The 27,246-nt window shown below is 32.7% G+C and overlaps 1 protein-coding gene across 5 annotated transcripts; it reads left to right on the forward strand.

Moving 5' to 3' along the window:
- Window positions 1-8: 8 nt before the first annotated feature.
- On the forward strand, window positions 9-19,563 carry LOC148609478 (uncharacterized). 5 transcript variants are annotated; one of them, XM_088595808.1, is made up of 14 exons: window positions 120-152; window positions 1,946-2,061; window positions 4,854-5,176; window positions 9,875-10,225; window positions 10,417-10,509; window positions 10,750-10,800; window positions 12,304-12,402; window positions 12,765-12,839; window positions 13,202-13,243; window positions 15,129-15,209; window positions 17,294-17,356; window positions 17,554-17,613; window positions 18,230-18,273; window positions 18,663-19,563. In XM_088595808.1, the coding sequence occupies exons 3-14, from the start codon at window positions 4,993-4,995 to the stop codon at window positions 19,239-19,241; spliced, it is 1,722 nt and encodes a 573-aa protein (XP_088451934.1). In that variant the 5' UTR covers window positions 120-152; window positions 1,946-2,061; window positions 4,854-4,992; the 3' UTR covers window positions 19,242-19,563. The 5 variants fall into 5 exon arrangements, with proteins under 5 accessions (XP_088451936.1, XP_088451934.1, XP_088451937.1 ...); XM_088595811.1 differs by having other exon boundaries at window positions 9,875-9,894; XM_088595810.1 differs by lacking the exon at window positions 4,854-5,176 and having other exon boundaries at window positions 9-152.
- The last annotated feature ends 7,683 nt before the right edge of the window (window positions 19,564-27,246 follow it).

Genomic DNA, 27,246 nt, shown 5'->3' on the forward strand with positions numbered 1-27,246 from the left:
ATTAAAGGTACACATATGATGTAATCGTTTTAACTAAGAGCCAATCAAAACAGTTTATATAAAAAGCAATGCGTGGTCTAGAAAAATAATGTCCGTACGGACATATCATTATGGATGATTTGTAGAAGCATATTTGTCAATCAGGTTTGGCTGTGAGTATATTTTTTAAGATATTCCTTGATACATAAGTGCTGAAATGCGTTTCATTGAGACATAAAGAACAATGAAGTTGGCAAAGTGGCGCCTTCGTAGACCACATGCAAATGTTTGAAATTCATTACAAATTTCAAAGAATAAAGCTAAAGGCATGTCAAACTATCCGGCATAAACGATTTAAGATCATTTTTGTAGTATCATTAGGTACGTAAAAAAATTGTCAACGTGTTTTTTGAGTATTTTTCTAATTACGCATTAATGCGCAATACGAGCTGGCAGGGAGCCAAATGGGTTTAACATTTATATTTTATATTTAATGATACGCGATTTTCAGTGAAAATACATACACGTCCATGAATATATTGTAAAATAATTCCTTAAATCTTCAAAAATACACAAGGAATAAAAATACTAGCATGCAAATAATTATAATAACAAATTATCCTATTACGGATTTCATAGATGCTGTTTCCATCATATTCTGCTATCATTTGTATTATATTTGTTGGGATCATCGGTTATGTTAAGTTTTGCATTATTCTTGTTGATTATTCTGCAATAGAAAACCTGTACCCGAATGAATATGTGCAATTTATATTTTGTTTTTTTTAAATAGGTTTACTCTATATGCATATTTTATTTGTTTTATAAAACATACATGTATTTGTATATCAAATATAACAGACATGTATATTGTAGAGACTGATTTATTGACATATGTTGATTTATGTAGACCCAATGTGGTCCATCGCTCATATAAAATTCCAACTTGAAAAATATATATATATATGTACATGTTTGTGAAGATCCAATCCTCATGATTGTACTAAGTTATAGTTATATAAAGAATTTTGCAAAGTAGAGCATTATACAACGACAACAGGTTGTACTATATTCACTTTCGGCAAGTGTAGACACAATGTTAGTTATTCATAAATAAGGCTTTCTCCTTAACTAAAATACATTTCTAAAATACGTATATCCTTTGTTTTCTTATCAATGGAATTAGATATGTATATCACGACGAAGAATATGCGGTACATTCAATTTCTGTGATTCGGAATATACGAAAACATTTCAATTCATACCAGTAGGTACTTATGAGTAAGTTTTTATTTTCAAACTCAAAAATTAATAAATTTGTAAGAGTAGAAAATAAGTAAAGAGGAAGGAAACGTCTTCCAGTTCACTGGACATCATCGTATATGTACCAAGATTAAGTCGTCCCATACATGTGGGTTTTCTAAGAAAATTGTTTTCAATGAGTTTTATAAGCCGTGCTATGTTTACTTGATTCGAAATCAATCATGTCTGTACTTTTGATGTTAAAATTGCATGCGTATTTCATTCATCTAGCATGACTCTTGAACAAAGCGCTTAAGAATTGTCCCATTTTCACCAAAAAGTTTACATTTTGAAAAAAAAACTAAAATATTAAATTTCCAGCAAGAAACTTTATAGCATATACGTGTAGATATAATACATTTTTTTACTGTCAAGCTTTATTTAGTTTGTATGGGCTTTTTGGTAACTAATGTCAATTAGTATGAAAAAAGTCTTCTATTTTCGGAAACTTGATACACAGCCAAAAAGCTAAAAACGGCTGTTACAAAAAAAAGAACAAAGACTGGCAAAAAAAATAGGCATTTTTGGGAATCTTTCATGACCTTCTTTAATCTTATTATAAAATTTACGTCAGTTCCAATATGACTTTTGAACAATTTATTCAGTTTGAACTGGAAGTCATTACCTTCAATTTCTATGCAGAACTTCTTTGTATTCTTTACAGGATGAATTGCACATTGATAGACGTTTATAGAACGATTTGCCAATTACCAAATTGATGAGAGATGTATACAGTTAATTTTCTCTTTTTCATATCTCTGTTAAATGCGGCATGCAAAGGTAAGCTCGAAAGCTTTAATGAAACAATGATTTACGGAACACGCAATATAACGTTTGACTCTACTATTTTTGGTGACACAATACATGATATAGCTAGTCGTGGTCGTAGACAAACATACAGTAATAACAACGGTATGTACGATTGTCAATCACGGTGACTCACCGTGATTTGTTATTTGAGAAACATATCTTAAAATGCATAAAGACTGAATAAAAGGGTTCATTTAAACAGTTTTAATTCCATTTTTTATTCGATGCAATATGTGTAACCCACCATTTTGTTAATATCAAATATTGCTAAACACTCACCTCAACACCTTATTAACTAATGTGTATACTATTAAAGAGTAATCAAGGGAACCAAAGTTTAGCGGTAATCAAAAGAATGTAATCCAGGGACAAAGACCAGACATGGAAAACAGATATCCACAACAAAGAACATAGAGTAACTAAAATCATACATGCAAAGTAACAAAAGCAAATGAGCAACTCGGACTCCACTAAAAACTTGGTGCATGGACCAGGTGCACCGGTAAGGTAAGCGTCGTCTGCTTTTCTAGAAATACCCGCCGAGTTGCTCATAAAACGTCAAGTCCGGGGTAGACGAAAGAGGAAAGGAAAACTGACATGTTGAACAAATCAGTTTTCATGTTGCAGATGGATACACTGTAACGATCCACGAGTTCATGATGACGGCCTGAAGCTTTTGTAGTGATGACATCAATCTTGTAACAACATAAACCTGCTAAAGAAGCCTATTTGTTAGAATTCTACCCGGATAAAAAAAGTCTGCATAGTCTCGGTAAGCTCTGGCATAACGTATGAGTTGTGATATGAATACTTCATACGCAGGCGCCGAAGGGATGTAGCCACAGATGAAAAGAAAATTGACAATTTTGAATGAATAGTCATCACGTTTGTCGTAAAGTTGGGTCAATAGTTTTCCTTTACCATCGATTTCCAAGTGTAGGTCAAGATATGAAGCTGACTTAACAGTGTCTGTAGTATCCTTTATCTCAAATTCTTTGGGGTAGATGCGAAGTATCAAATCCCAAAAATTAGGATTGTTTAAAGATAATACGTCATCTATATAACGAAAACTGAGATTGAAGGATCTAGCCAAACAATATTCTTTCTTTTGGATCAGATCAGCTATAAAGTCAGCCTCATAAGAGTGAAGGAATAGGTCAGCAAGTAGAGGGGCACAATTTGTTTCCATTGGAATGCCTACCATTTTTTGAAAATCATCTTCTTCTGTATATTTGGAAGATGATTTGGAATTATTTCTTACAAAGTATAAGGAATCTCTACCAAGAACTATATATTTGTATCTAGGTGTACAATCTTTTTTCGAAAAACAACGATGTATAATGAATTTAAGTCGGGATTTTAACTGAGTATTTGGAATAGAAGTATACAGTGTTGAAAAATCATTGGTTTTAATGCTATGATATTCTGATAATAGTTTATAACTGATTTTCTCCAAAAGATCTTTCAAAGTTTTCAGGATCCACATTGAATTAATACCACCACGGGAGTAACAAGTGTTGTGGTAGGACTGTAACCCCTCTTTTAAAGCTGTGAGTATAGAAGTTAAAAGTTTTGAAAGAGGTTTGGTGGTACATTTGCAGATCCAGCTATGTACCCTTGTTTGTATGGATTCTCGTGGAGTTTAGGAATCCAGTACATCGTCCTTGGTAGAGAGAATAAAAGAGGATAGCACAGATTTATGGTTTTCCACAATTTCTTCTAGAGAGTGTGGTAGCAGTGTAGGTCTTATCACTGCTATTGTTTTCTATGTCTACCTCTGATAATAATCATTGGATGTAAAACGTTTTGCAGGCAAAAACAATGTTGTTTTGGGCTTTGTCTGCTGAAACAACAACATATTTGTCATGTATAATAGACAATGTTTTTGCTACATCAGGGTCCTTGAAAACCAATGTAGCATTGGCACTCATTGACCTACTTAAAACGTTCATTCGTTTCAAAATTAAGGACCTTACGACCCCATTGTTCTTGTGTCCCATCCCTTTTTTATTTCATGTTCATTTTATCATCAATTTCATGTTCATCGTCTGAGTATAGCTGACATATTGCTGCTCGGACGTTAAACCCCAACAAACAAACAAAACAAACCATTCTGACAGAGAATCAATGTCTTTTTGTTCTCGTTTTATCCATTTTCTTGCGTAGTCTTCCACGGCTTCCATAAGAACTTTAAAGTTATAATTCCAATTTATTGAGCGCGGTTCACGGTACTGGGGACCTTTAGAAAGGATATTACGCAGAGATTCGTTTTCGATGATGGTCAAATCTCCCGTAACGATGTGACCGGAAGAACCAAATTTGAACGGAGAGTTTTTGCAAAAACAGTCAAGTCCTAAATCTCGAGGTTCTGCAACAGTATCTCATTTAATATTGTTTTATTTTTGTTTTTTGTTTTTGTTTTTGTTTTTGTTTTTTTTTTTTTTTTGTTTCTTTATTATTATCATTTTTCTTGTAATTGTATATAGATCTTAGTTTCTGTCTTTGTCTGAAATGCTGCTTCCTCCTAGCTGTATGGATTTGTACAATCTTAAACGATGCTTTTGTTTATTTTCTTTTCTTGACGATGTTACTGATAATTGAAAGTTTCCATAACATGTCCAAATTTATATACAAAATACAAATTCAATATAGTTCGTTAGATAAGCTTACAAAAGATATATAATCGAAACAAGACAAGTAACTACTTCATTGTCTTACAAAATGCTTTTTAATAAGTTAATATTTGCCAAATGTCTTTACAGAATCATTGCTTGTATCCGCCGTACAAAAATGTTTGACGTGGGACCTTTACAACGACGATAGTATACAATTCATATGCAGGGTACCTAGCTTCTCAAAATCCATATCATTAATGGACAATCATGGAATAGACTTTGCTCAATGCACTTTTTTGATAACCATAAAACTTGCCATCCATCCAAAAATAACAATTTCGTGAGAGTTAACTACACAACAAACGAAGTTGTATTCTATGTAAAAAGAGAAAACCTTTGGCAATACGATGGAGAATGGAGTTGTCGAATCGGCAGAGAAATCCTTACATCAATCGTGTCTGTTTCAAAAGGTATGAACAGTATACAATTTACCCTTTTATGGCTCACTAATCCCTAGACAAAAAGTTGCATATGAGCTGACGCTAACTATTTCAACCCTCGTCGTCGTTATAAACGTTAAAGGCACTTTTAAAAAATATTTTCACCACTGAACATTTCTCAGCGGATTTCAACAGAAATTATTCATCGTCTTCATAAGAAAATTCATAACTAAAACTGTGTCGATATTTCTGATTCTTGCCGTAAATATTCGCATTTACAGTTTATGCCATCGTAAGAAGACAAATAATAGTTTTTGAAGTTTAATGTGTATGACTTAAGACATGATTTTTTTTTCTGGCTTTAATATTATTCTATTCCTTACTTTAATATCTATAAGGCGCTAAAGATTAGTGTCAGTTTGTCGTTTATGGTCCTAAAAGGCCTCTTAGTTCGTTGAATAAAATATTCAAGAATTTGTAAAACATCTCACTAATGCGTTTTTACTTGAACAATACTTTTAATATTCAAAGGCAAAGGGGTTTTTTCGGTTCGTCTACACTGTATCATGGTAGTTTGTTTTCTCGACCCAGAAAGAGTAGGCACTTGTAGCGTAAAATATCTATTTTGGCTTCAGCTACAACAGCATTTAAGCGTTCATTTGTTCAACCTTTTTTTTTAATAGAGCATCAGTAACATCCATTATTTGCTTGCAAAAAGTGAGGTAAATTACTTTAATAAAACATTCACTAAAATTAATTCTGTATAAAATCTTGCAATGTCATTATGTATTTTACACTTCAACAACTTTATAGTAGATCATTGCTACTTTTAATTGAGTTCATCTTAACTTTTTCTTGACCTTGGGAGAAATGGCCTATATCACATAAAAATTCATTTTGAACCAACAATACTGTGATACAGCGGGAAGTTGATAAAATCGGAACTGAGTATATGAGATATCAAAGCAAAAATAGTAAGACCAACCCTAATACTCCCTGTACTAATTGTAATCCCTCATAAAGCATTTTATAAAATGGGACAATGATGAAATTACGTCTGAAGTATTTGCCTTATGGAAGTCGAAACCAAGTAAAAAAAGGTGAAAAAGGTAAGATACCAGAAGAATTTCTTCAAAACGTATTAGAACGCAACTTGACAATTATATATATATGGACGACATTAGTAAGATTCTTTTGGTTGCTGAAAGTGTTCTGAATAGAAAAATGAGGATGCACGATTTAAGCAAGCATGACTTCAATGACTTAGTTTAAACATATTTATTAAGCCATTTGCATATTTTAACACCAAGGCAAAACAATAGAATGAAATGAACTACAATCGCAAACTAATTACAGGACTCAGAAACAAGACTTAAAGTCTTATATTAATCCGTCTCCTGAAATCATGAATAATAATTATATCATTGGTAAGGAAGTGGTGCTCTTATGTTCATAACGTGCATTTGGTGAGTTAGGTGCAAAGGGAAGAGGTTAATATTTGATGCTCTAAGTATTTAGCAATAGGTCAAAAGCAATATTGAAAATTATACAAAAGAAATAGCTCTATAATTAAGGTTTTTAATTTGCAGCGTTGGCTCTTTATGAAATAAATTTGAACCTTGGTAATCATTTCGACGTTTTACTCATCCGACATCTCATCTGATCCGAATTCCATGAAGTCCACTACATGGGCTGGAAAATTCGAAAATCCCTTTTTTCTTTTTCTTTTCTTTTTTTTTTTTTTTTTGCTTTTTTGGATAAATTCTGACAACGAAAATTACAAAAAAAACATCTTAAGATCCCCAGTAGTATAAATTTTGGTACTACTAAACAGAAAATACCAAATTAGTTAGATTTTACTGAAGCATTAATACTCTGGGGATTTTGCCACCGAAAAATAAGTCAATTTTAGCGATTTTTCGTAGGGATATGGGTACATTTTTCATTTAACCCCAAAACACTAATTGCTATGCAATGTCCCTGGTACCATTGTAAGGCTAAGATATTGGGCTATATGATGATACCTAAATATGTCTAGTTTGTTTACACATGCTATCCCACGAAGGCTTGGACGCTTAAACAATTGAGTCACAAAAATTTAGACTTTTTGACCAAGTCTGGTGCAAATAAAAAATAATATATCAAGTACTGATGTAGAAAAATACATCGCCTATATGAATAAAACTACCGCATATAATGGTAAATACACCGAATATAAAAGTAAAACCACCGCATATCAAGATAAAACCACTGCATAATGATAATACAACCGCATATAAATAAGAAAGTATCGAACATAAAGAAAACAGCATCGCGTATGAATATAACTGACCAATTAAGACAGTAATAGCGATCCATAGAATAAAATGTTTTTTTTTTTTTGGTTTTTTTATTATAACTATCGTAATTTAACTATTCTTGCAAAATGTACGCGTGTAAACACGTTTTAAAGTTGTGGTATAAAATGTATAAAAAGTGTCAATATAGGTAATCTGTATCATACTGATGACTACGACCATACATTTCAGACCAAATTCTTTAAAAAGTCAGGGCGTAGCGCCTTGTAAGGCAGGTAAGGCTAGGGCTGTACTAACAATGTTTGTTGGTACTGTATACTGTACATAAAAGTCTTGTCAAATTTGAAAAGAAACTAGTTAAAAAAATAGGATCCATCGCTCAAATAAGTATTTTCTAGCTAGTGACTGTCGGAATCTGTCAGGACCTGTCAGGAACTCTTCTAATTCACGTCATATAGAAGTGGATTTATCTTCTATGATTGGCTTGGTAATGCTATTTAGAAAGACGTAAAACAGAACAGTTATACCTAAAACTATTCATGACAGGGAAAGTGTCACAACCCATGACATATTATGACCGAGCTTGTCCCAAGCCTTGACAGATCATGAAAATATATGTCGGGGGTCAGAACAGTTTCTGACAGTTAAGATATGTTCAATGACAGCATCGAATAACATTCAATGACATAATCGAAAAGTGATCGCAACTGTAGTGTACAGCAATCCAATGGCAAAAACACGTCACGGAGGTAAAGAGATTAAACCTTTTGGGCTGATAAACCTGTGTTCTCGGGCGAAAATTATCTGTCGACAAACAGTTTAGGGGTACAGTGTGAGAACCCTCTCTTGCCTTGAATGCGTTGAACTCTATTTACATTACGCTTCATCTTAAAAATACACCAGAAAATTGATTAACAATTTTTATAAAAATCTTTATTTAATTCTTTACCATGGTATTTTCATTTTTTGCCGTTCCCTTAAGTGATATTATCTAAATTTTAGACACAAAAGCAAAATTTTCATTAACATGGTACTATATTTTCTTTTTTCCCCCAAAAAAAAATCATTAAACCCATTTACTTATTTTTTCTTGCATTATATATAGTAATGAGAAATCTATTCCATAAATTTCATTGCTTTAAACAAGAAGTACCATTAATATCCAAATCATATCATTTCAACAGGTTCAAAATATGTTAATACCCTATTCTTTTTATGTGTTATGCTTAACTCGGTGTGAAAAAATACGGTTCTTATGCTTAATTAATCTGAAACATTATTTCTCAGGACATATTTCATTGTTATGCCGCTTTCTTCCTACTTAGTGCCGATTGTTGACAAAAAATATCATAATATTTTTCAAATTATGTGTTTATGAAAATGTATTATGTCAGTAACTTGAAAATAAACAAACATTTGGTAGGAAAAAGTGTTCAAATGGATTCCAACGAAAATCAAAAAGTAAGGATTAGACAAGGAAATCAGACATACAACAAAGAACATGAAACATCTAAAATAACATGTACAAAGAAACACCAGAGACTGGAGGCATGGACCAGGAGCACCGATAGTGTAAGCATCCTCTGTTTTTTTAGAAACACTCGTCCAGTTGCTCATAGAATGTCAAGACGAAATTGACTTGTTATGATCTTGGTGGGTGTTTGTAGAAAAGCTGATGACGCGTACCTTTCTTTTCATTGTACTTTTTTTTTGGTTATCTTATGTTGTTTGTTGGGTGTGTCTGTATTTGCCTGTGTGGTAATTTTCCTAGATTGAATTCTTTAATTTTCGCTAGAAAATTAGTTTCTTCAATCACTCTTTTGCTGAACAAAGAGTAGAGACGTTAAAATGTGTGATTCGGTTCTCGAAGTCATCTCAAATTGTACCGCTACAAATTAATTAGTTTATACACGTATGCAAAAACCTTTTCAAAGAAGTAGTAAATATTTGGAACATCAAATAGGTGGAGCTCCTTTTTCTACAGTGGAGGTTAAGATAGGTTGTGCTGTTAGTCTATAACAAGTAGACTTCATCAGAAAACTAAAATATGTTTTATTTACGTGTAATATATATTCAAAGACATTGCAATTACAGTTCGATTTTTTAACACATCTGAAATATTTTGGATAAGTTATGACCTGAAACCGAAATAAAGTAGGACCTGTTTTAAGCTATGTCTTTATAGTCATATTGTCAATGGACTTGTGATAAAACTTTCAGACTTTGGTTTTGATCTACATTAGACAATAACATCGAATATAAAATGGAAACAAATCTGGTGCAAAGGGAACTACTTTCGTGTTGTAAATTTCAAATAAAGTTCATTGTATTTGTAAGACGACTGCAACAAAGCCGGAAAAGATAAACTCGCATTGTAATATTACATTTCAGCAGGTCTCTGTTTTATCTTTCATTCTCTCTCTCTTTTCAGGAATCATAAACGAGACAAATGTAAGTCTTGAAAGTACTCCTACAAGTACAAGTATGATAGCACTCACATGTTCATCTTGTAAAGAACCAGTTAGTCACAATGCAGAATTTCATATAAATGGGAGATCTGAGATAAGTGTAACTTACGATAAAGGAACCGGTAAATGCATGCATTTTAGCGTACATTGCAAATCCGGTGTGTGTGGATGTTCCGCCTCGGGCAACGAATTTTCTGCTTTGTTTCATATGAATGCCTCGATAAATTCATCATTCTCTTGTGATATGATGTTCTCTGATCCAATAACGTCAGCGAAATTCTCCAAATTGGCAACAATAAAATTTAACCGAACAGGTAATACTAGCTGTAAAACATTTTCATTTTTCTGGGATAACAGAAATGGTTTCAGAAACTTTTTTTCACTTTTATCAATTTAAAGCACTATGCATGAGCATGTCAACATTAATGTCATGAAAACCATGAAATGTGCAAGAAAATTTAATTATTGTTTATAATCATGGAAACTATATCATATTTATTTGTAGATTACATACAAATGGAAACACAAACTAAAGTAATAAAGAATGGAACAAGAATGGTTAAGCATATATCTCACCCGGGTAAACTTTGGACGACAAGTAAGTTTAAATATATATGTTCTTCATGTTCTGAATAGTTGTTAATATAAGAATTATCATCAAATGAAGAACGACTAGAGAGACAAAAAGTTTGTTGTTTAACAAATTTGATGAACTGTTAAAATATTCAAATTTTCTAGACAAAAGAAAACTCTGTCTTTATAGAAATTTATAGTTTTTGTATGAGGAGATGCTATAAATAAACCTTTTAACTTGTTCGTAAACTATATAAATTTACAGCGGAAGATGTCCAAGGGAATACAAACGACGAATACGGAAAGAATCACCAAGGTTTGTAGAAAGATATTTAGTGGTTTCAATCATAAGTTGCAGAAAAGGTCCTATGTTGGACTTCAATGACTGAACTCTCCAATCCCATCTTTTGAAAGGTTTAGGAGATATTTGAACACTGACCAAGTTTCTCTTGTTTCAACATGTTAATAGTTAGTTGGAAAGTAAGAGATACGGTCATTAGATATTTTTATCATTAAAGATAAGAAAAAACATACAAGACGATAACCGACATTATAGGGAGCACATCATACAGCATTACGTTAAGAAAAGAAACGCACAGCACCGCCTGGGACCATATAAAAATTTGAAGAACAAAACAAAAATATAAAGTGCACATGAAAAAATGCAAAGCACAAACACTTCTAAAATCTGAACATACAATGAAATTCTCTAAAGCGTCTATTGCTTCTGTCAAAATGTTGTAAATGACACAAAAGAGGCTGTAAAAACTTTGCAAACATAGTGCTGATTCTTACAGTCCAGACTAATTTGATAGAACATTGTTTACATCAATGAGATGAACAACGAACAACGTTTCATAAGCTTTCTTTAGACTGTCATCCCCTTTGGAATGAATGTCATAACCCGCATTATGTAATCACCATTATCCAAATTGTTTTTGTCAACTCATTTACAACTTTTTTACAATGATCAAGATCAATTTTAGAGGACACCTCGTCTCTGTGGTGTGGGTCGGCAGTTGTCAATTTTCTTTTTAATACTTCTTGCTCCTGACGAAGGCCGTAATGCCGAAAATGTTGGCCCATAGTATTTAATGTTTTTACGTTTAATTAATATGTTATTTGTATGTGGTTTCATTTTAACTTTTATGTTTGTTTGATTGTTTGTTGGGGTTAAAGCCCGAGCAGCAATATTTCAGCTATATTCAGGCGATGAACATGAAGTGGATGATAAAATGAACATGATATGATGATGAAACGAAAAATGGGATGGGACACAAGGATAATAGGGTCGACAAATTTTGATTGCCACTGGAAATAGAGAGAGGTGGGTAGGGTCGGGCAATTTAGCCTCCTGTAGCGGAGCCTTATGGTTCCTACTCCGGGAGAATACCACAGTAGGGTATTTTATCGTGCGAAGAACATGGTATCTTTCCCAACACGGTGCGCCACTATGGTTTGCGGTCAGGTTTTCTGTATTATAGCCTGACAACCCCAGCATGTAACACGCCAGGGGTATCCCATTCCACCACATGGGGCACACAACCCAGTTGCTCTGTGGGCAGAGCGCCCTAGCCCCTGGCTAAGGTTCTGAGCACTATTTAGTCGCCTTTTACGACAAGCTTAGCCTGCTGCAGGCCTATTCTTTTGACACCTGGACCTGCACGGGTCTTTTAACTTTTAAACACAGCTATCGTTCACTTATCTATTATTTTTATCATCATTTATATTGGTTATTAATGAAGTTCGTTTAATGTCTATATTGATATAGTAAATCAATCAATATTAATTTCGAATGTTTTAATTGTTGTTTATATAGGTCATCCACTGCAATGGTTTGCTATTGTATTATTGGTAGTTATTATCAGTCTTCTTGTCGTCGTCTTCATGACGAGAAAATGTAAAAAAAGAATTAAACGTAAGTAAATTATTGCAAGTCTTCAAATGTAAAGTTTAGGGTAATTTTTCTTTATCAAACAAATAACCTTTTTTTTAACATTGTATAACCAAAAACAGAACATATAGTTAATTTATAACATTTACTCATTTCCTACAATCAACTTTTACAATCAAAATTACGTTAGTATTGAATTATACACGTCCAATCTGTTTGTTTTGTTTTTGTTTTTGTTTTTGTTTTTGTTTTGTTTTGTTTTTGTTTTTGTTTTTGTTTTTTGTTTTTTTTTTTGGAAATGATGAAATAAACACAAAAATACATTAAAGATCAGAATGTCTGTTGTTCTCATTTTATTTAATGTACTGAAAATGTATTATAACTAGGAAATTTGCCTGAACAGAACGAGGAAAGTATAGATGTCAAATTAACTGCAGAAACTCGCCTTTTAGATGATAATGGTATGTCTATCTATTATACCAAAGTCGTATTTCTTTTTTGTTTATATTACCTCTACAAACATTATAGGAAGTGCAAACTGTTTGCCAGGTATACTTAGAATATAAATAATGTATCCTGCAATCATTGTCTTAATACACAAAAATAATTCATCGATTACATTTGCATCAAGTATTCTGTAAAACACACCACGTCTAACAAGAGATAAATGCAATGAAATTAAGAAACTGTTTTTAATATTTCATCGCTTTACAGTATTGAAAATAATATTAGTGCCTTTAAATGATTTGATTTTAGATACGTTTATCCTAAAAGCGGGTTTTGCAATGCAAAATAAATACAATTTGCACACGATTTTTTTCAGATGATAACGATAGGATAACAGTTGGCACTGAAATGGCTTCGGGTACATAATTAAGATGAAATATTTGCTGGCAAAATCAGTCTTTGAAAATGAAGGAAAGATGTCGGAAGAAAACCGTATTACCATAATCCAGGAACAAAGATTACGTCAAGAAAAGAAAAAAAAGTTAACATCAAAAATAAACAAATTAAAGTAGATCATACTTATAGCACGGAGCACACATTTTTATAATTTTGCAAAATAATACAGACATGATGTATTACAATAAGTTGTTACAAATGGTTGTACATGATAATTAGAGTGGTTGAATTAAAAAAACATTCTTTAAAAGCCTTCAAAACGAGATGATTGGCGGGAACATTCTTTTACAGGGGATGTAATTGGCGGGAAAATGTTCTATTGAAATGTGTATGAAATTTTAATGGTTTTTTTTTGTATTGCAAAGAAAGATAGTTAATTGACCCACAGTTTCATTTTGAATTACGAACGAATTTCAGGTTTTAGGGTATTATACCTACCAGTTTTTAGAAGCTTGCTAAATGTGTAAAATCCCCTATAGAATCGATATCCCAGACAGCATGCCTCCGTTGGGCCAACGTTTGCTGATGGTTGGGTCGTTGGCTTTTAGTTGGCGTTGGCGAGACGGCGTTGGCCCAACATTGGCCCAATGTAGTAGTCCGTAGTTATGGAAATGTTTCTTCTTGATTTATTTTTAACCAAAACGGTTTTTACTTGTCAACTATATGGTTAAACACGACATATTGACATTTTAAATACTTTCATATCATAAAAAAGGTTCTACATTTGCCCAATGTTGGTCCAACGGTGGCCCTACTATATTCTGAACAACCAATTTATTTTATGTTTTTCTGTAATAACAACAATGTGCCAACACTGAACCAACATTGAACCAACGTCGAAACGACTTTGGTAACATACATGTTAAAAACACTTAATATCATTCTTGATGCAACAATGTATGTCGGTCTCAAGAAAAGTAAAATACAAGGAAGCAAATACGGATGTATGAAGGCAAATATTGTGTTGCATCTAAACTGCTATACTAAATTGGGCCAACGTTAAAACACCAAAATATATATATTTAGTAATATAACTTTACTTTTTTCAAAAAAAATATTGTTGAAAATTTATCTACTAGCAATAAAAGGTATGATCTACTTTAAATAAAAAAAAAAGAATCACACAGAAACTCAAGTACAAATGAACAAAGTTCAAAAAGCTAAGATTACAGCTGTACATCAATTTCTTTTTATTTTTATTTTTTTTTTAATATTTATATAATGATGCTAAGATATGGCCTATACGTTTAAACGAAGAAAACAAGTAACGTGAATAGCATATGACAAAAGACATTGTAGTGCATAAAGACTTTGATATAAAAATACCGACATGATTTGTCCAAACGGAATGAAAAATGCCAAAAGGGCAAAGCCACAATTGTAGATGATTATTGCGTTTAAGTCATGTTTACTATCATCCTATTTTTGTTTCATTTTTGTGTTACATGTTTATTGTGCATATCTAGGCGTTTTAGGTAACAAAATTATAACTTTTAAGAGTTATTCATACTATTTTAGCTTGACAAGTGCTGCTAACACTTACCTTAGTTGTTTTTTTTCATGTATGCCGATGACAGATGCTTTCAAATAATTGCATTGTTGGTTTCATCTAGACCATAACTTTATAAAATTACTTTATTACATCGATTGCCCTTTCTTTTTTGTAACTTAGATTTTAAATTGCGAAAAACTGACGCTGCAATTTATTAGGTTAGGTCGTTGCTGTTTACAAAATGTAATTGTGATTTGCTGTGTGTTATGTTAATAAATGTAACCAAACAGATTGCTGAAAAGGACAAAACTAAAAATAGCATATACTAAATCACGGAATACAATCATTGTTTTAGGCTTTCCAGAGGATTTTCAAGAACAGAAAGATCTTTATGGAGGGAGACAACACGAAGTTACTGCAAAAACTTTCCTTTTAGGTAATTGCAATATGAATTTACAATGAAATAATTCCTGCTTTATGCTTTATGCTTATTGCTTTTGTTAGTGAGGCACTCTTTTGGGAAACGAAATATTCGTTCCTTTCAATTACTCCTCCATATCATTTTCTTTCACAATTAAATAAATTTATTTGAAACTGTTTAAACAATAATATTTTAAACATATGAACACATTATAACATTTTAATTGGAAGTAACTTTTATAATAAGAAAACGACAATTGAATCATATTTACAAATAAACAAATCAACAGAATTATGTGACGTATATATAGGTCATTTGATTACGGTTGAAATGTCGCTCTATGTCGCTAATGTTAGTCTGAAAATATTAACGTATTAATAACCATTCCATTCGTTGTGAATGACATTTCAATGATGACCTTCAATGCCTGACCAAAAGCAATGTGGTTGAAACAGTCATTTTACATGCATCATACAATCAACTGGTATTTTGAACATGTTGATATTTCTATGTGTGCTAAGATCGTGATATAATAGAACCATCATTGACTCTGTTGCTTTCATATGGTGAACGATTACAATTGATGAAGACAATGAAAAGTGACCCTTCCATTATTGAGTAAGTGCTCGCAGGGTTTTACGCTATATTTTGAGATCTCTATTGTTTACAAAACAAACGTGTCACGCCGTTTCAGTAAATGTCCATTACCTTGCTTTCAACATTGTAACACGTATGATAAATAAACTTCCAATACTTCACTAGTAATAAAACTTTCAGTTTTCCTCAGTTAAAATCCCGACTTATATATAAACAAATATTATACATTGTTGTTTTTCCAAAACAGATGTTACACCTAGATACAGATATATAGTTCTTGGTAGGGATTCCTCATACTTTGTAAGAAATAATTCCCAATCATCTTCCAAATATACAGAGGTACATGTTTACAAAATGCTGGAATTTTTAATCGACAACATATTTGTCCAGTGTGGTGGACGTGTTTTTCAACAAACGGTCGGCATTCCAATGGGAACAAATTGTGCTCCTTGACTTGCTGACCTATTCCTTCACTCTTATGAGGCTGACTTTATAGCTGATCTGATCAGAAAGAAAGAATATCGTTTGGCTAGATCCTGCAATCTTAGTTCCCGCTATATAGATGACGTATTATCTTTAAACAATCCTAATTTCGGGGATTTGATACATCGCATCTACCCAAAAGAACTTGAGATAACGGATACTACAGACACTGTAAAGTCAGCCTCGTATCTTGACCTACACTTAGAAATAGATGGTAAAGGAAAACTATTGACAAACTTTACGACAAACGTGATGACTTTTCATTCAAAAATGTCAACTTTCCTTTCATCTGCGGCAACATCCCTTCAGTACCTGCGTATGGAGTGTTCATATCAAAACTCATACGTTATGCCAGAGCTTGCCGAAACTACGAAGACTTTTTGTATCGCGCTGGAACTCTAACAAATAGGCTTCTGGAACAGGGCTACAAGATTGAAGTCATCACTACAGAAGTTTTATGGTCGTCATCATAAACTCGTGGATCGTTATGGTGTATCCATCTGCACCATGAAAACTGATTTATTCAACGGGTCATAGTTTTCCTTTCCTCGTTTGTCTACCCCGGACTTGAATTTTTATGGCAAATCGGCGTTTGTTTCTAGTAAAAGCAGTGGACACTTACCCTACCGGTGCACCTGGTCCATGCTCCCAGTTTTTATTGGAGTCCGAGTTGCTAATTTGCTTTTGTTACTTTGTATGTATGATTTTATTAACTTAATGTTCTTTGTTGTGTATGTCTGTTTTCCATGTCTGGTCTTTGTCCCTGTATTACATTCTTTTGATTACCGCCATAAACTTAAACCTCTTGATTACTCTTTCAAGCAACGGAATTATCTAATATGTGTTTGATTAAGATTTTTTAATCCAAGCCTGCTTTTTGCATCATATCTCAGTTAATATGTGCAATACAAAATAAAGTTAAACAAGGTATCTAATGCACCCCCCCCTCCACTTGAAATAAATATTGTCTTATCTATGTTAATATCATATCTTTGATTAATTTTTGTTTACGTTTTAAGATAAGAAACAATGTACGATGAATAGTCAGGCAACCATGACCGATGGAGTTGACACAACTCAGGGTAAGTAACTCTGATTCCATTTTACAATGTTCAAATTATTTTCCTTTTGCTGATTTGGTTCATAATCAAACTAAACATATAATTGGATACATTAAAGGATTAAACAGCTATTTGCGGTCGTTCATGCATGTATGAACGGATGTATGAATATCAGACTTTTACCGGAACTTTTACTATAGCACCAGTTTCATTTTCAGATGAGACACCAAATCAAAAAGATGAAATGGAGAGCATGCCAATCGGGACTTACATATCGGGTACATTAGATTGTATATACAAACAACTTCTATAAGACTTATGCAGTTTGTGTGACATGATAAATAACACCACATTGGCAGCCTAATTTCATATGTTATTCGTACCATCAGAATCAAGGATTGTCTGAGAGATATTGGGATATAATATAGTTAGATTTTCATTTTAATGCATTGCAAATGGGTAGTTCAAGGGCAGTAAAATCTGTCAATTTCTTAAATCTTCTAACATTCTGATACAAATGTCAACACTTATTCAGAGTTATAGAGAATGAATATACTATAGTGGTTATTTCTAATAGAAGATGTTTTTCTTCTTGTTGTTGTTGTTATTAGTACCTTTGATATATAGTTGAAGATAGCATGCATTTTGAGTTATGGGCGTGCAAAACGTTAACCAGATCTTGTATATGTGTAAGAAAGGTTAATATAAATGTGATCTTGAAATCAGTTTACATCCTACATTAGCTTACATCCGATATTCTAAAAGTTAAAGATGTGCATGGTCAGAATTCATTGTGCTCTTTACCATCCTTGACAAATTGTATAACTTACCGATATGCATGTTCATACAGCTTGAATCAATAAACTCATTCGACATTTTTGTTTCCGTCAACAGGAAACATGTGCACAGTTATCGATGTTTACAACAGGACTGGTCTGGTGAGTTGTACCTAACCTATTCATTACAACAATATGAAAAAGAAAATGTTAATATATTTTTATTCATACATATCGATATATCGAATGCAAATGCGACGTTCGTCATCACGACTTAGTTAATAAAGAACATGTTTGACGTAATTTTGCTTTTAATTCGTTTATTTGTGTTTATACTCTAAGTTTATACATGAAACAATAGCAATTGTCATAAAGTGCTGGTTACAAAAACGTTGCGGTATTCTTTTACCCTAAACGTATGTACCCCTATCGTCGGTGGGTTGAAAAAAATAAGATACATGTCCAAACAATGCTGAGTTGTGGCATTTCTTGTGCAAATGTAAAAAAAGTATAAATTATATTTAGTCAATTGTCGAACATATTTGTTTTAGGAATATCAGTGCGAACCATGTGAGAAACAAGGCAAGCGAACCATGGCATGTGTATATTGCACCAATTGCAACGAGCAGTACTGTCTGCTGTGTCGTAAATATCATTTGTCAATGAAGATGACAAGTTCACACGTGCTTATTGAGATTGGCGCGATGTTTTGTGACTTGCATGGAAAAAGTGAATTCACTCACATTTGTTATCCACATAAAATGCTTATTTGTAATCAGTGTCTTAATATCCGACATCAATTATGCAATGCTGATTTAATTAACTCCATAAAAACATCAAATGACAGTATCCAGCTAGAATATATCGACATGTTGAAGAGAAACACGAGTTTGAATGTATCAACCCCTAATTTGAGTGAATTGGTTAATTCCGGTACAAACCACACGGCCAAAAAGCAACTACAACCCGTATTAGAGAAAAACTATTTCCAGAAATGCATTAATGCCGTCGACATGCTCAGAAAGGAGGAAGCCCACCCGAAGTCTAGGATTTCCTTCAAGACTAAAGACATGGAATCGAGATTTTTACCGCGAAAAAAGGACGAATTCGACTTGGTCAATACCGTGTAATATGCTTTTGTTTAAAATTCTTCGACAAGAAATACTTCCCGTCACAAAAAAAAACAAACTACTTTGTAATTACAATCAAGCCAGTGTTAGAGAGAGACACGTTGACTGTTAATGTGTAATACGATATTAATCGAACTCTGTATTTTATCAGATGCAGTATTTTGGAATTCATAATAATCAATGCGCATTTAGTTTTACCAATAATAATGGTAAACAAAATTTTATTCAAAGATTTGTAATGACTCGTTGAGTGATATTTTATAGCAATGATATTGTATGGTATATTTTCATGTTGATTTGAAATACAATGTATACAGCTTTATTAGTTATTGACAAACACAATAGTTATCTCTTAGAGACCCTGTGACTTAATATTTTGTAATAAGGGGCATGGCTGGAGGTCAAGATTTGCCTGCCTCTACCTACTTACATGCATTTTGTTACTGTAGTTCCATAGAAGTTATTACTTTTATACAGTTTTGAATTATCTGGTGGCTCATTAAACCCGTGTACATATATATACAAAATACATTGCATTGTATTGTAAGTATACTTATTGAGGTCAGGATGTGCCTGTTCAAATGAATTTATATTAACCTTCTCAAAATAAGCATATCTGTTTACTATGTGGATATGAAGTCAATGACTTGGTTGAACTAGTAGTCTAATTTTACACATGTTATAAACCATTGGCTCATCACATTCACTTGATGTTTTTGAGGTCAGGATTTAGCTGCTCTTATAATACATTGTGTGTACATATTTAATTTATTTTTTTTTGTTTCCCTGGTATTTTTTTCGCCTGATCCTAATCAGGACTTTCTGGCCTCTGTATTTATTGTTCCGTTTACACCTTTAGTTTACTTTTATATTGCTACAGTACATAGCGGCACTTATTTGGCTGTACCTATGTATAATGTTTTCGGGCCAGCTGAAGCTGCCCTCGGATGTGAGGGGTTCCTCGTCGTTCACTGACGACTGATGGTCGGCCTTGAGCTGACATTTTTCATGCCGGTGGTTTTGTTGTCTCTTTGACATATTCACTATTTCAATTCTCGTTTTAACAATTAAAACGGGCACCTTTGTTACATTTGAATTTATTTCAGCCTATGCTTCTATCAGAACAAAATATACACACACGTTATGGTCAAAATACAACCAGGTTTAGCATACCGAATACTGTTCAAATTAGTCAGGTGCATGTTTAGTCACAGGGAACACTTATAGATGATTACAAAGACAAAAAAACAGTCAAACTTCATAAAAGCGATCTAAATTTGCTAACATTATACTTGATGAATTATCTTGTCTTTATTAAGATAATTCAGTTAATATGATGAAGCCAGTTACTACAGTTTGAAGTAAATAACCCAAACTGCCAAATATGTTCAGAATTGTATGATAGGATAATGACTCTTAAAGGGGTCATTAGATCAACTTTCAAATTTGAAAATAAATTTCATGAAATTGAAGACAATTAGGTGTTTCAGATATGTTTATATTTGTTTGGGGTTTTCAATTATAAGCTTAACACTGGTGTCAAATCAACATTTAGAATTATATTAAGTTGTGGTTTAAGCTGATCAAGTGTTTTAGGAGAAACAATTTTTTAAAACGTCGACGACAAGGGATGGCTTCTCAAAGCTCTCGTGACTTAAAATGTCAATGATATTTTGCAATGTATTTGATATTTTGATATAGATAATGTCTTGAATAAGTGATTGGTATAGCCAATCTTTATATATACTTTTAAATATTTTATGATGCAGCTACTTAATGTGTTCGAGCTTATCAACATTTCTTTTTAAATCTAGAACAATTTTGTTTCTTATATCTAAATATTTGGATGATTTCAGTCTATCTTTATGATAATAACGCCTAATGCAGTTAAACATGTTTATCCTCTGACGCAAAGACTACCATTAACTTTAATGGCTCACCTGGTTGCAGTACCTGTATGGGATAAACTTCCCATTATTTCGGGTATGGGGCAATGGGGCATGGAGAATGGGGAATAGGGGATGGGGCAATTGGGAATAGGGGATGGAGCAATCGGGGATGGGGAAATGGGGAATGTAGCATTGGGAATGGGGTAAATGAATAAGGCAATGAGAATTGGGCGAGGGGATAATTTTGATTGGTCAACAAATTGTTCTGCCTTTTTCCGCAAGCAACGTACATATCATAATTCTATGACAGCAATTAAAGTGATTTTTTAACAAGCTTGTTTTAGACTAATCTTTTTATTATTACAGGTGTCGCAGTTCATTATTTATTGACATTTTTTTAAATATTAACCGGAAGTACATTTGCTATTGATTGAAAATGTTTGTGCGCATACGATTTCTAAACGTAAATCATTTTTGAAAATTTATACTGAAATAATTTTGTGTTGGAGACACTTGTATGATTTTAATATTGACAAATTAATCACAGTGAGCAATAATAACAAGACCAAAAAAAAAATGGCAGTAATATGTTATTCTTTGCAATCTCGAAAAGGATAATAATGTTGCCGTTTTTAATATTTTAACAAGAATTTTAGACCATTATTGAAATGAAAACTGTTCGCATCCTTACAATATGCAGAAATTTGTCATTTTTAAGTAATTGAATGGAAATCAATATGTCACAGTCAAACATATGATGCTTATGTTGACAATTTTAACATTATGAACAATTATTTAAGACCATAAAGGTAATTTCCAGTGGTCGCACTAATTGAATTTGCAAAAAACTATCTCTTTTTCAAAAATTTTGTCTGAAATATATGTATCACAGCCATCAACATAATAATGACAATACATACACTTTGCAAAAATACGTCATTTTGAAGATTTTTGACTGAAATATGAGTGTCGCAACCACCAACCGGGTACTAATACTGCCATTTGTGATGTTTTTAATAATAGTTTTGGACCATTATTGAAAATGAAATTGTTCAAACTCTTTCAATCTGCAGAAATATGTAATTTGTGAGAAATCTTATTTAAATAAATGTATCACAACCACACATATGATGGTTATTTTAACAATTTTAACATTTTAAAAATATATATATTTTAGACCATTAAGGCAATTTTAGTTGCTTGCACTCGTTTAATTTTGAAAAATATCTCATTTTCAAGAATGAGACAATGGTTAAAACATGTAAACAATGCAAATATCCCGTGATTCCGGTAATCTTCGAACTTGCCGGCGAGATTCTAAAATCGATGTTGATTGCACAAAACTGTTTGCATCCTAATGCATTATATGGGTTTGATAAAACATTTACTTAACCTTTTTTTCATTTTGGAATGGGGAAAGGCATTTGACAACAGGAAATAAGTCGATGCAATGGGGGACGGAGCAATGGGGTATGGGGCTATAGGGAATAGCGTATGGAGCGATGGGGGATGGGGCTATGGGGGATGGGGCAATGGGGTATAGGGCAAGTGGGAAGTATATCCCATACAGGACCTGTATGTAGTTTTTTTTTATTGCAAATCTATGATTCAGGAACTGTAGGAAACCCCTATGTTTGTAAGTAGAAAATATTTGTAATTACTACCGAATCGTCAACAATGGAATAATTCAAATACATCAAAATCCAAGTGCATGGCCTGAACCATAGGAAACAGAAATGATCTGATCTAAAGGTATATACACATTGTAGCAAACCGAACAGAATAGTTTACATATAAGAACTGAATATAAGGAAAACAAGAAGCCACATAACAAAATAAAGCACAAGAAATATGAACCCCTAGATAAAAACCGGATGTGACATCAGGTGCTTCCAGAAGAGTAAGCAAATTCTTCTCTGCCAGTGGCATCTGCCATATTGCAAGTAAGCGTTATCCAATAAAAGTCTATCAACAGCCAAAATGTTTTGACACGTCAAAACACCAGCCACAATTTATGAACAGGACTTCCTACAAACTGTCATGCCAACGATAATTTTAATTCTGCAAAGTTGTATCAGAGAATAAGAGTTTTAAAATTGAACAATGCGGTTTCATTTTCACTTGTGGAGCATCCCATTTTCGTATTTTCAATTATAGCGTGAAATCATGAGTGTAAGAATCAAACCAATAATAATTTTGGTAGATAAACTTATCAAATAGTTCATATTTACTATTTAGATTGGTTTATCGTCCATCGGGTATTTTCAAAATATCTCCCAAAATCTTTAAACATATGTATAATGATCAGTTCACTGTTACCATTCAGGATATTCCATTTCCATTAAAATATTGCTCAGATCTTGTTCTATTCCTTATTCTTTAAAATTAAGCTATCTATCAATCTCTTAAAGTTTTAATGAGAAAGTCAAAAAGCAAGTGCATCCTCATTGTGCATTACTCCTAGAACATTAAAGTATTTCCTTCTTTTAACATGCACACATTATCATACTTATCATTTATTTTGGCAAAATATATGATTTAACTGTGGCAATAACAGGCAGAAAAAGACGTAAACATATTTGTAATAAAAAATCAAAGATGGTCTCCTTATGATAATGCAATTAACTTCTTTAAGCTTACTGTTGTAGTACTGTATATGTAATGGACAAAGCAGTATACTATTATTTTATGTATGTCACTTCTTGGCTGCCGTATAATTCACTATTAAATGATAGAATATTTTTAATTATCATAATCAGGAAAAACAAAATACAAAAAAATAAACTAACAAATGTTAGACTTGAATGAAAGTTATCTTTAAATGTTTTATAAAAACACATACTTGGTTTAGTGACTGTGTTGTCAAATCCACTTGCAGAATCATCACTTGTGCTTGCTGTTGAAATTCTTATTTCTGATAAGAAATACGCTATCAAGTTTTTTTTTCACATTTTATGAACAATTTAGTTTACGAACCATAACATGAATGGTTTAGACACAACACAGTAATCATATTCTGAAAGACATTTAAAAATTGTAAGCGCAATAAATTCATAAAATATGTAAACATATACAATGTATGCGCATTCTGTTTTAAGATTCTTCCATTAGAAAGCTTGGAAAGAAATGAACGGACAATATACATTTTATGCTGTTAATGCTCCTTGAAAAACATGTAGAGTTTAACGTTTATTAAATAACTTTGGGATATATTCATTCTAATCGGGTAGGTTACTGTATCTAATCATTTTCCATTGTAGACTATAAAATATTGCCACAAATTAGCTATTATATCATACGCAGTAAACAAACAGATGGTTACTTTGGTCGTCAAATTTTCCTACGCTGTTGCTTGTATGTTACGCGAGGACATAGAAACTAGCAATAATTTTCATTATCATTCGACTGGCGTGAAATTGAAAATGATCGTATAGCAAGATCAAATGGATTTTAAACAAAATAGCGATAACATTTAATATATTGCTACAGATCGTGCATTCTTCTGAAAGAAATTCTAAATTAAATATATGTATCAATTGATGATCATGTAACAAGCTTATTGGTGGTATTGATGTCTGTTAGTTTCGAGAAATAATTAGTGTTAGTGTTATCAAATAATGAAACGCTCCCTGCAGCTATGTCTTTATCGGCAGGTTTTGTTGTATTATTCAGTTGTTTGCTACGGGTGAAGCATTTGCAAATTAATATATTGATGCGATTACCAACCTTTTTAACCGGAGAGAATGAATGGAAGAAATAACGCCATTTTCATTAAAATTTATAATGGAAAAACAATTGGAAACGACAGTGCCAGTCGTGTTTTGTGATTAGATGAAAATGTGGACATGTGTTCCAATACTAGACGTTCTGTGCCGAAAGAACAGTGTAATTTGAAAGATGGTTTGTAAATCGAGTCCTATAATGCACATCCACCCGAGAACTTATACATTGTAAGAACTTTGACAGAGGTATGGATTCCCCAGTCTCAAAATATCAACAGTGGCCGTGAATCAAAAAGAGTTCGCCTCTCCCCAAACGGATTTGCAAGATTGAGATTTTATTCCCCAACAATGGTTGATAACACCCAATTGATTGCGTGTTCAAAAAGAGAACAACACGATGATTTCAAATCAGAACGAAACCCCATGGCCACCAATCACATAATTAGCAAGTACGCAAGTTGCTATTGAAATAATATTAAAGAGAGTTACATCTCTCGAGAAAGCAGAACAGAATTATACAAAAAAAACTATTGATGGTATTAAAGCCAGAAAGCAAAAAATAAAATAGAATCTTACTAGACAAATAGCACAAATCGTTTCATTATAACTCCAGACTAAATTTTAGCACCATACAATACGGCATTTGACGATGTTGATTTGAATGCATTTACTGAAAATTTCAAAAGCTTCAAACCAGAGTTAGACAGACAAAATAAAATTCATATTGGGATTCAGAAATCCCCGAATGATCTCAAACTACTTGTTAATATGCCCTAATGGCTACACCTAGTAAACGAACAATCGAATTCTTTGAATAGATCAACACATCGGAAATCGACATTACTCTATACACATGCGATACATGTATTTGACAAATCGATAAATGCCGAGCACAAGGTCAATGCTAAAACGAGCAGCAAATTAATACTACTTGTACATGTTGGGAATGATGACTCTCACAGGAGCAAGTAAAATGAACAAAATACGGGTCCGCATAAAACGGATGAGTCTACCCCAGTTGATCATGATGTGTTTGTAGGAGTTAAAACGAGAAAGCAATCGTCTAGGTTTTACTTATCCGGTATAACTGTGAAATCGCCACGTTTTGGTATAGTTCATTTTCTAGAACAGAATGGTGTGGAAGTGTTTTATTTACATCTTTTCACTGACCGGTATAACGCTAATCGAGTATCAACAAAACTTAACATCGCAAAAGAGTCTTATAAAATCATCAATGTAGATAATTTTTGTCACATTATTTTCACTTCTACAAATTACGCTTGAAGGTTTTACCTTGCATTAAACGGTAGCAACTTCAGCTAAAAATTTTAAAAATGCGACGGCTAATATTTCGATAGTGAAAGAAAACATGCGAAAGAAATTAAAGCTGGCAGAGTCGCCGGGCCTTTGCGATGTCATCCGCTGCCTAATTTGAGAATTTCTCCATAATGATTAGTTTCAAAGAAGAAATCTGATTTCCGATTAATTCACTTTATGACATACCCTGCAGATTTTTCAGTCAACGTTTTTATTGACGAAAAGTATTGCACCACACACTATTCTAGTATCGACGAGGCTGTCGAAACTTTCAAGTCACCGTTTATTTTCTTTATTTTATTGTCAACTGTAATAAAATCACTCCTTGCAGTCTTACGCTCCTTTCGAACGGATGACGTGATGGTTCCAAAATGCTTTTTGATAGAGCTTGTCAATTTTGAGTTGTCATCCTCAAGTAACATTATAGTCTTTAAATGATTTCTCAAGTCTATCGAGGCCTTGTTGGACCTGTCAAAGTCTACTTTAGCCTCATTAAACAGGTATGGGAGTGTTGATACATTGCTTATCAACAACACTGATACTTAAACTAGGATTACCACCATTTCACAAGCCTGTAATTGTTTAAAGTCGTTATTTAATTCATGTATTAGAAAATAAGATTGATTAAAAAAAAGCCATACCTCAACATCGACACTTATTAGCTTTTAGTTTAGTAATTTTAAACCATAACTGGTTTCCAAAACAAAACAAGTGATTTCATGATTAACTTCGCAAATGGAATCTTATATTCTATTTGTATGAGAGAGGTGTTAACCATAATTTCCTTAAGGTAGATCACACCTAATATTTCTATTGCCCTGGTTTTTTTTCTAAAAAAATAACCTTGAATAAACATACTGCAGAATCTAACGTAAAAATCATAGGTTACCAAATTTAATTTCGAGATAATTGAGCCTAAACAAAGGCATTTGTTACATTTTATATGGATTATGTAGGCAATTGTCATTCTTTCTCGTACTATTAAAAATGGTAAGTTCTAGATTTCTTCTAAATTTAGATAAAGACCATTTAACTCACATGGTGTAATATTAAAGACAGCTTCAATGGCATTTCTAT

The sequence above is a fragment of the Perna viridis genome, chromosome 8 (assembly GCF_037379345.1).
Source record: "Perna viridis isolate PV_CMFRI_1.1 ecotype Kerala chromosome 8, ASM3737934v1, whole genome shotgun sequence".
Classification (NCBI taxonomy): domain Eukaryota; kingdom Metazoa; phylum Mollusca; class Bivalvia; order Mytilida; family Mytilidae; genus Perna; species Perna viridis.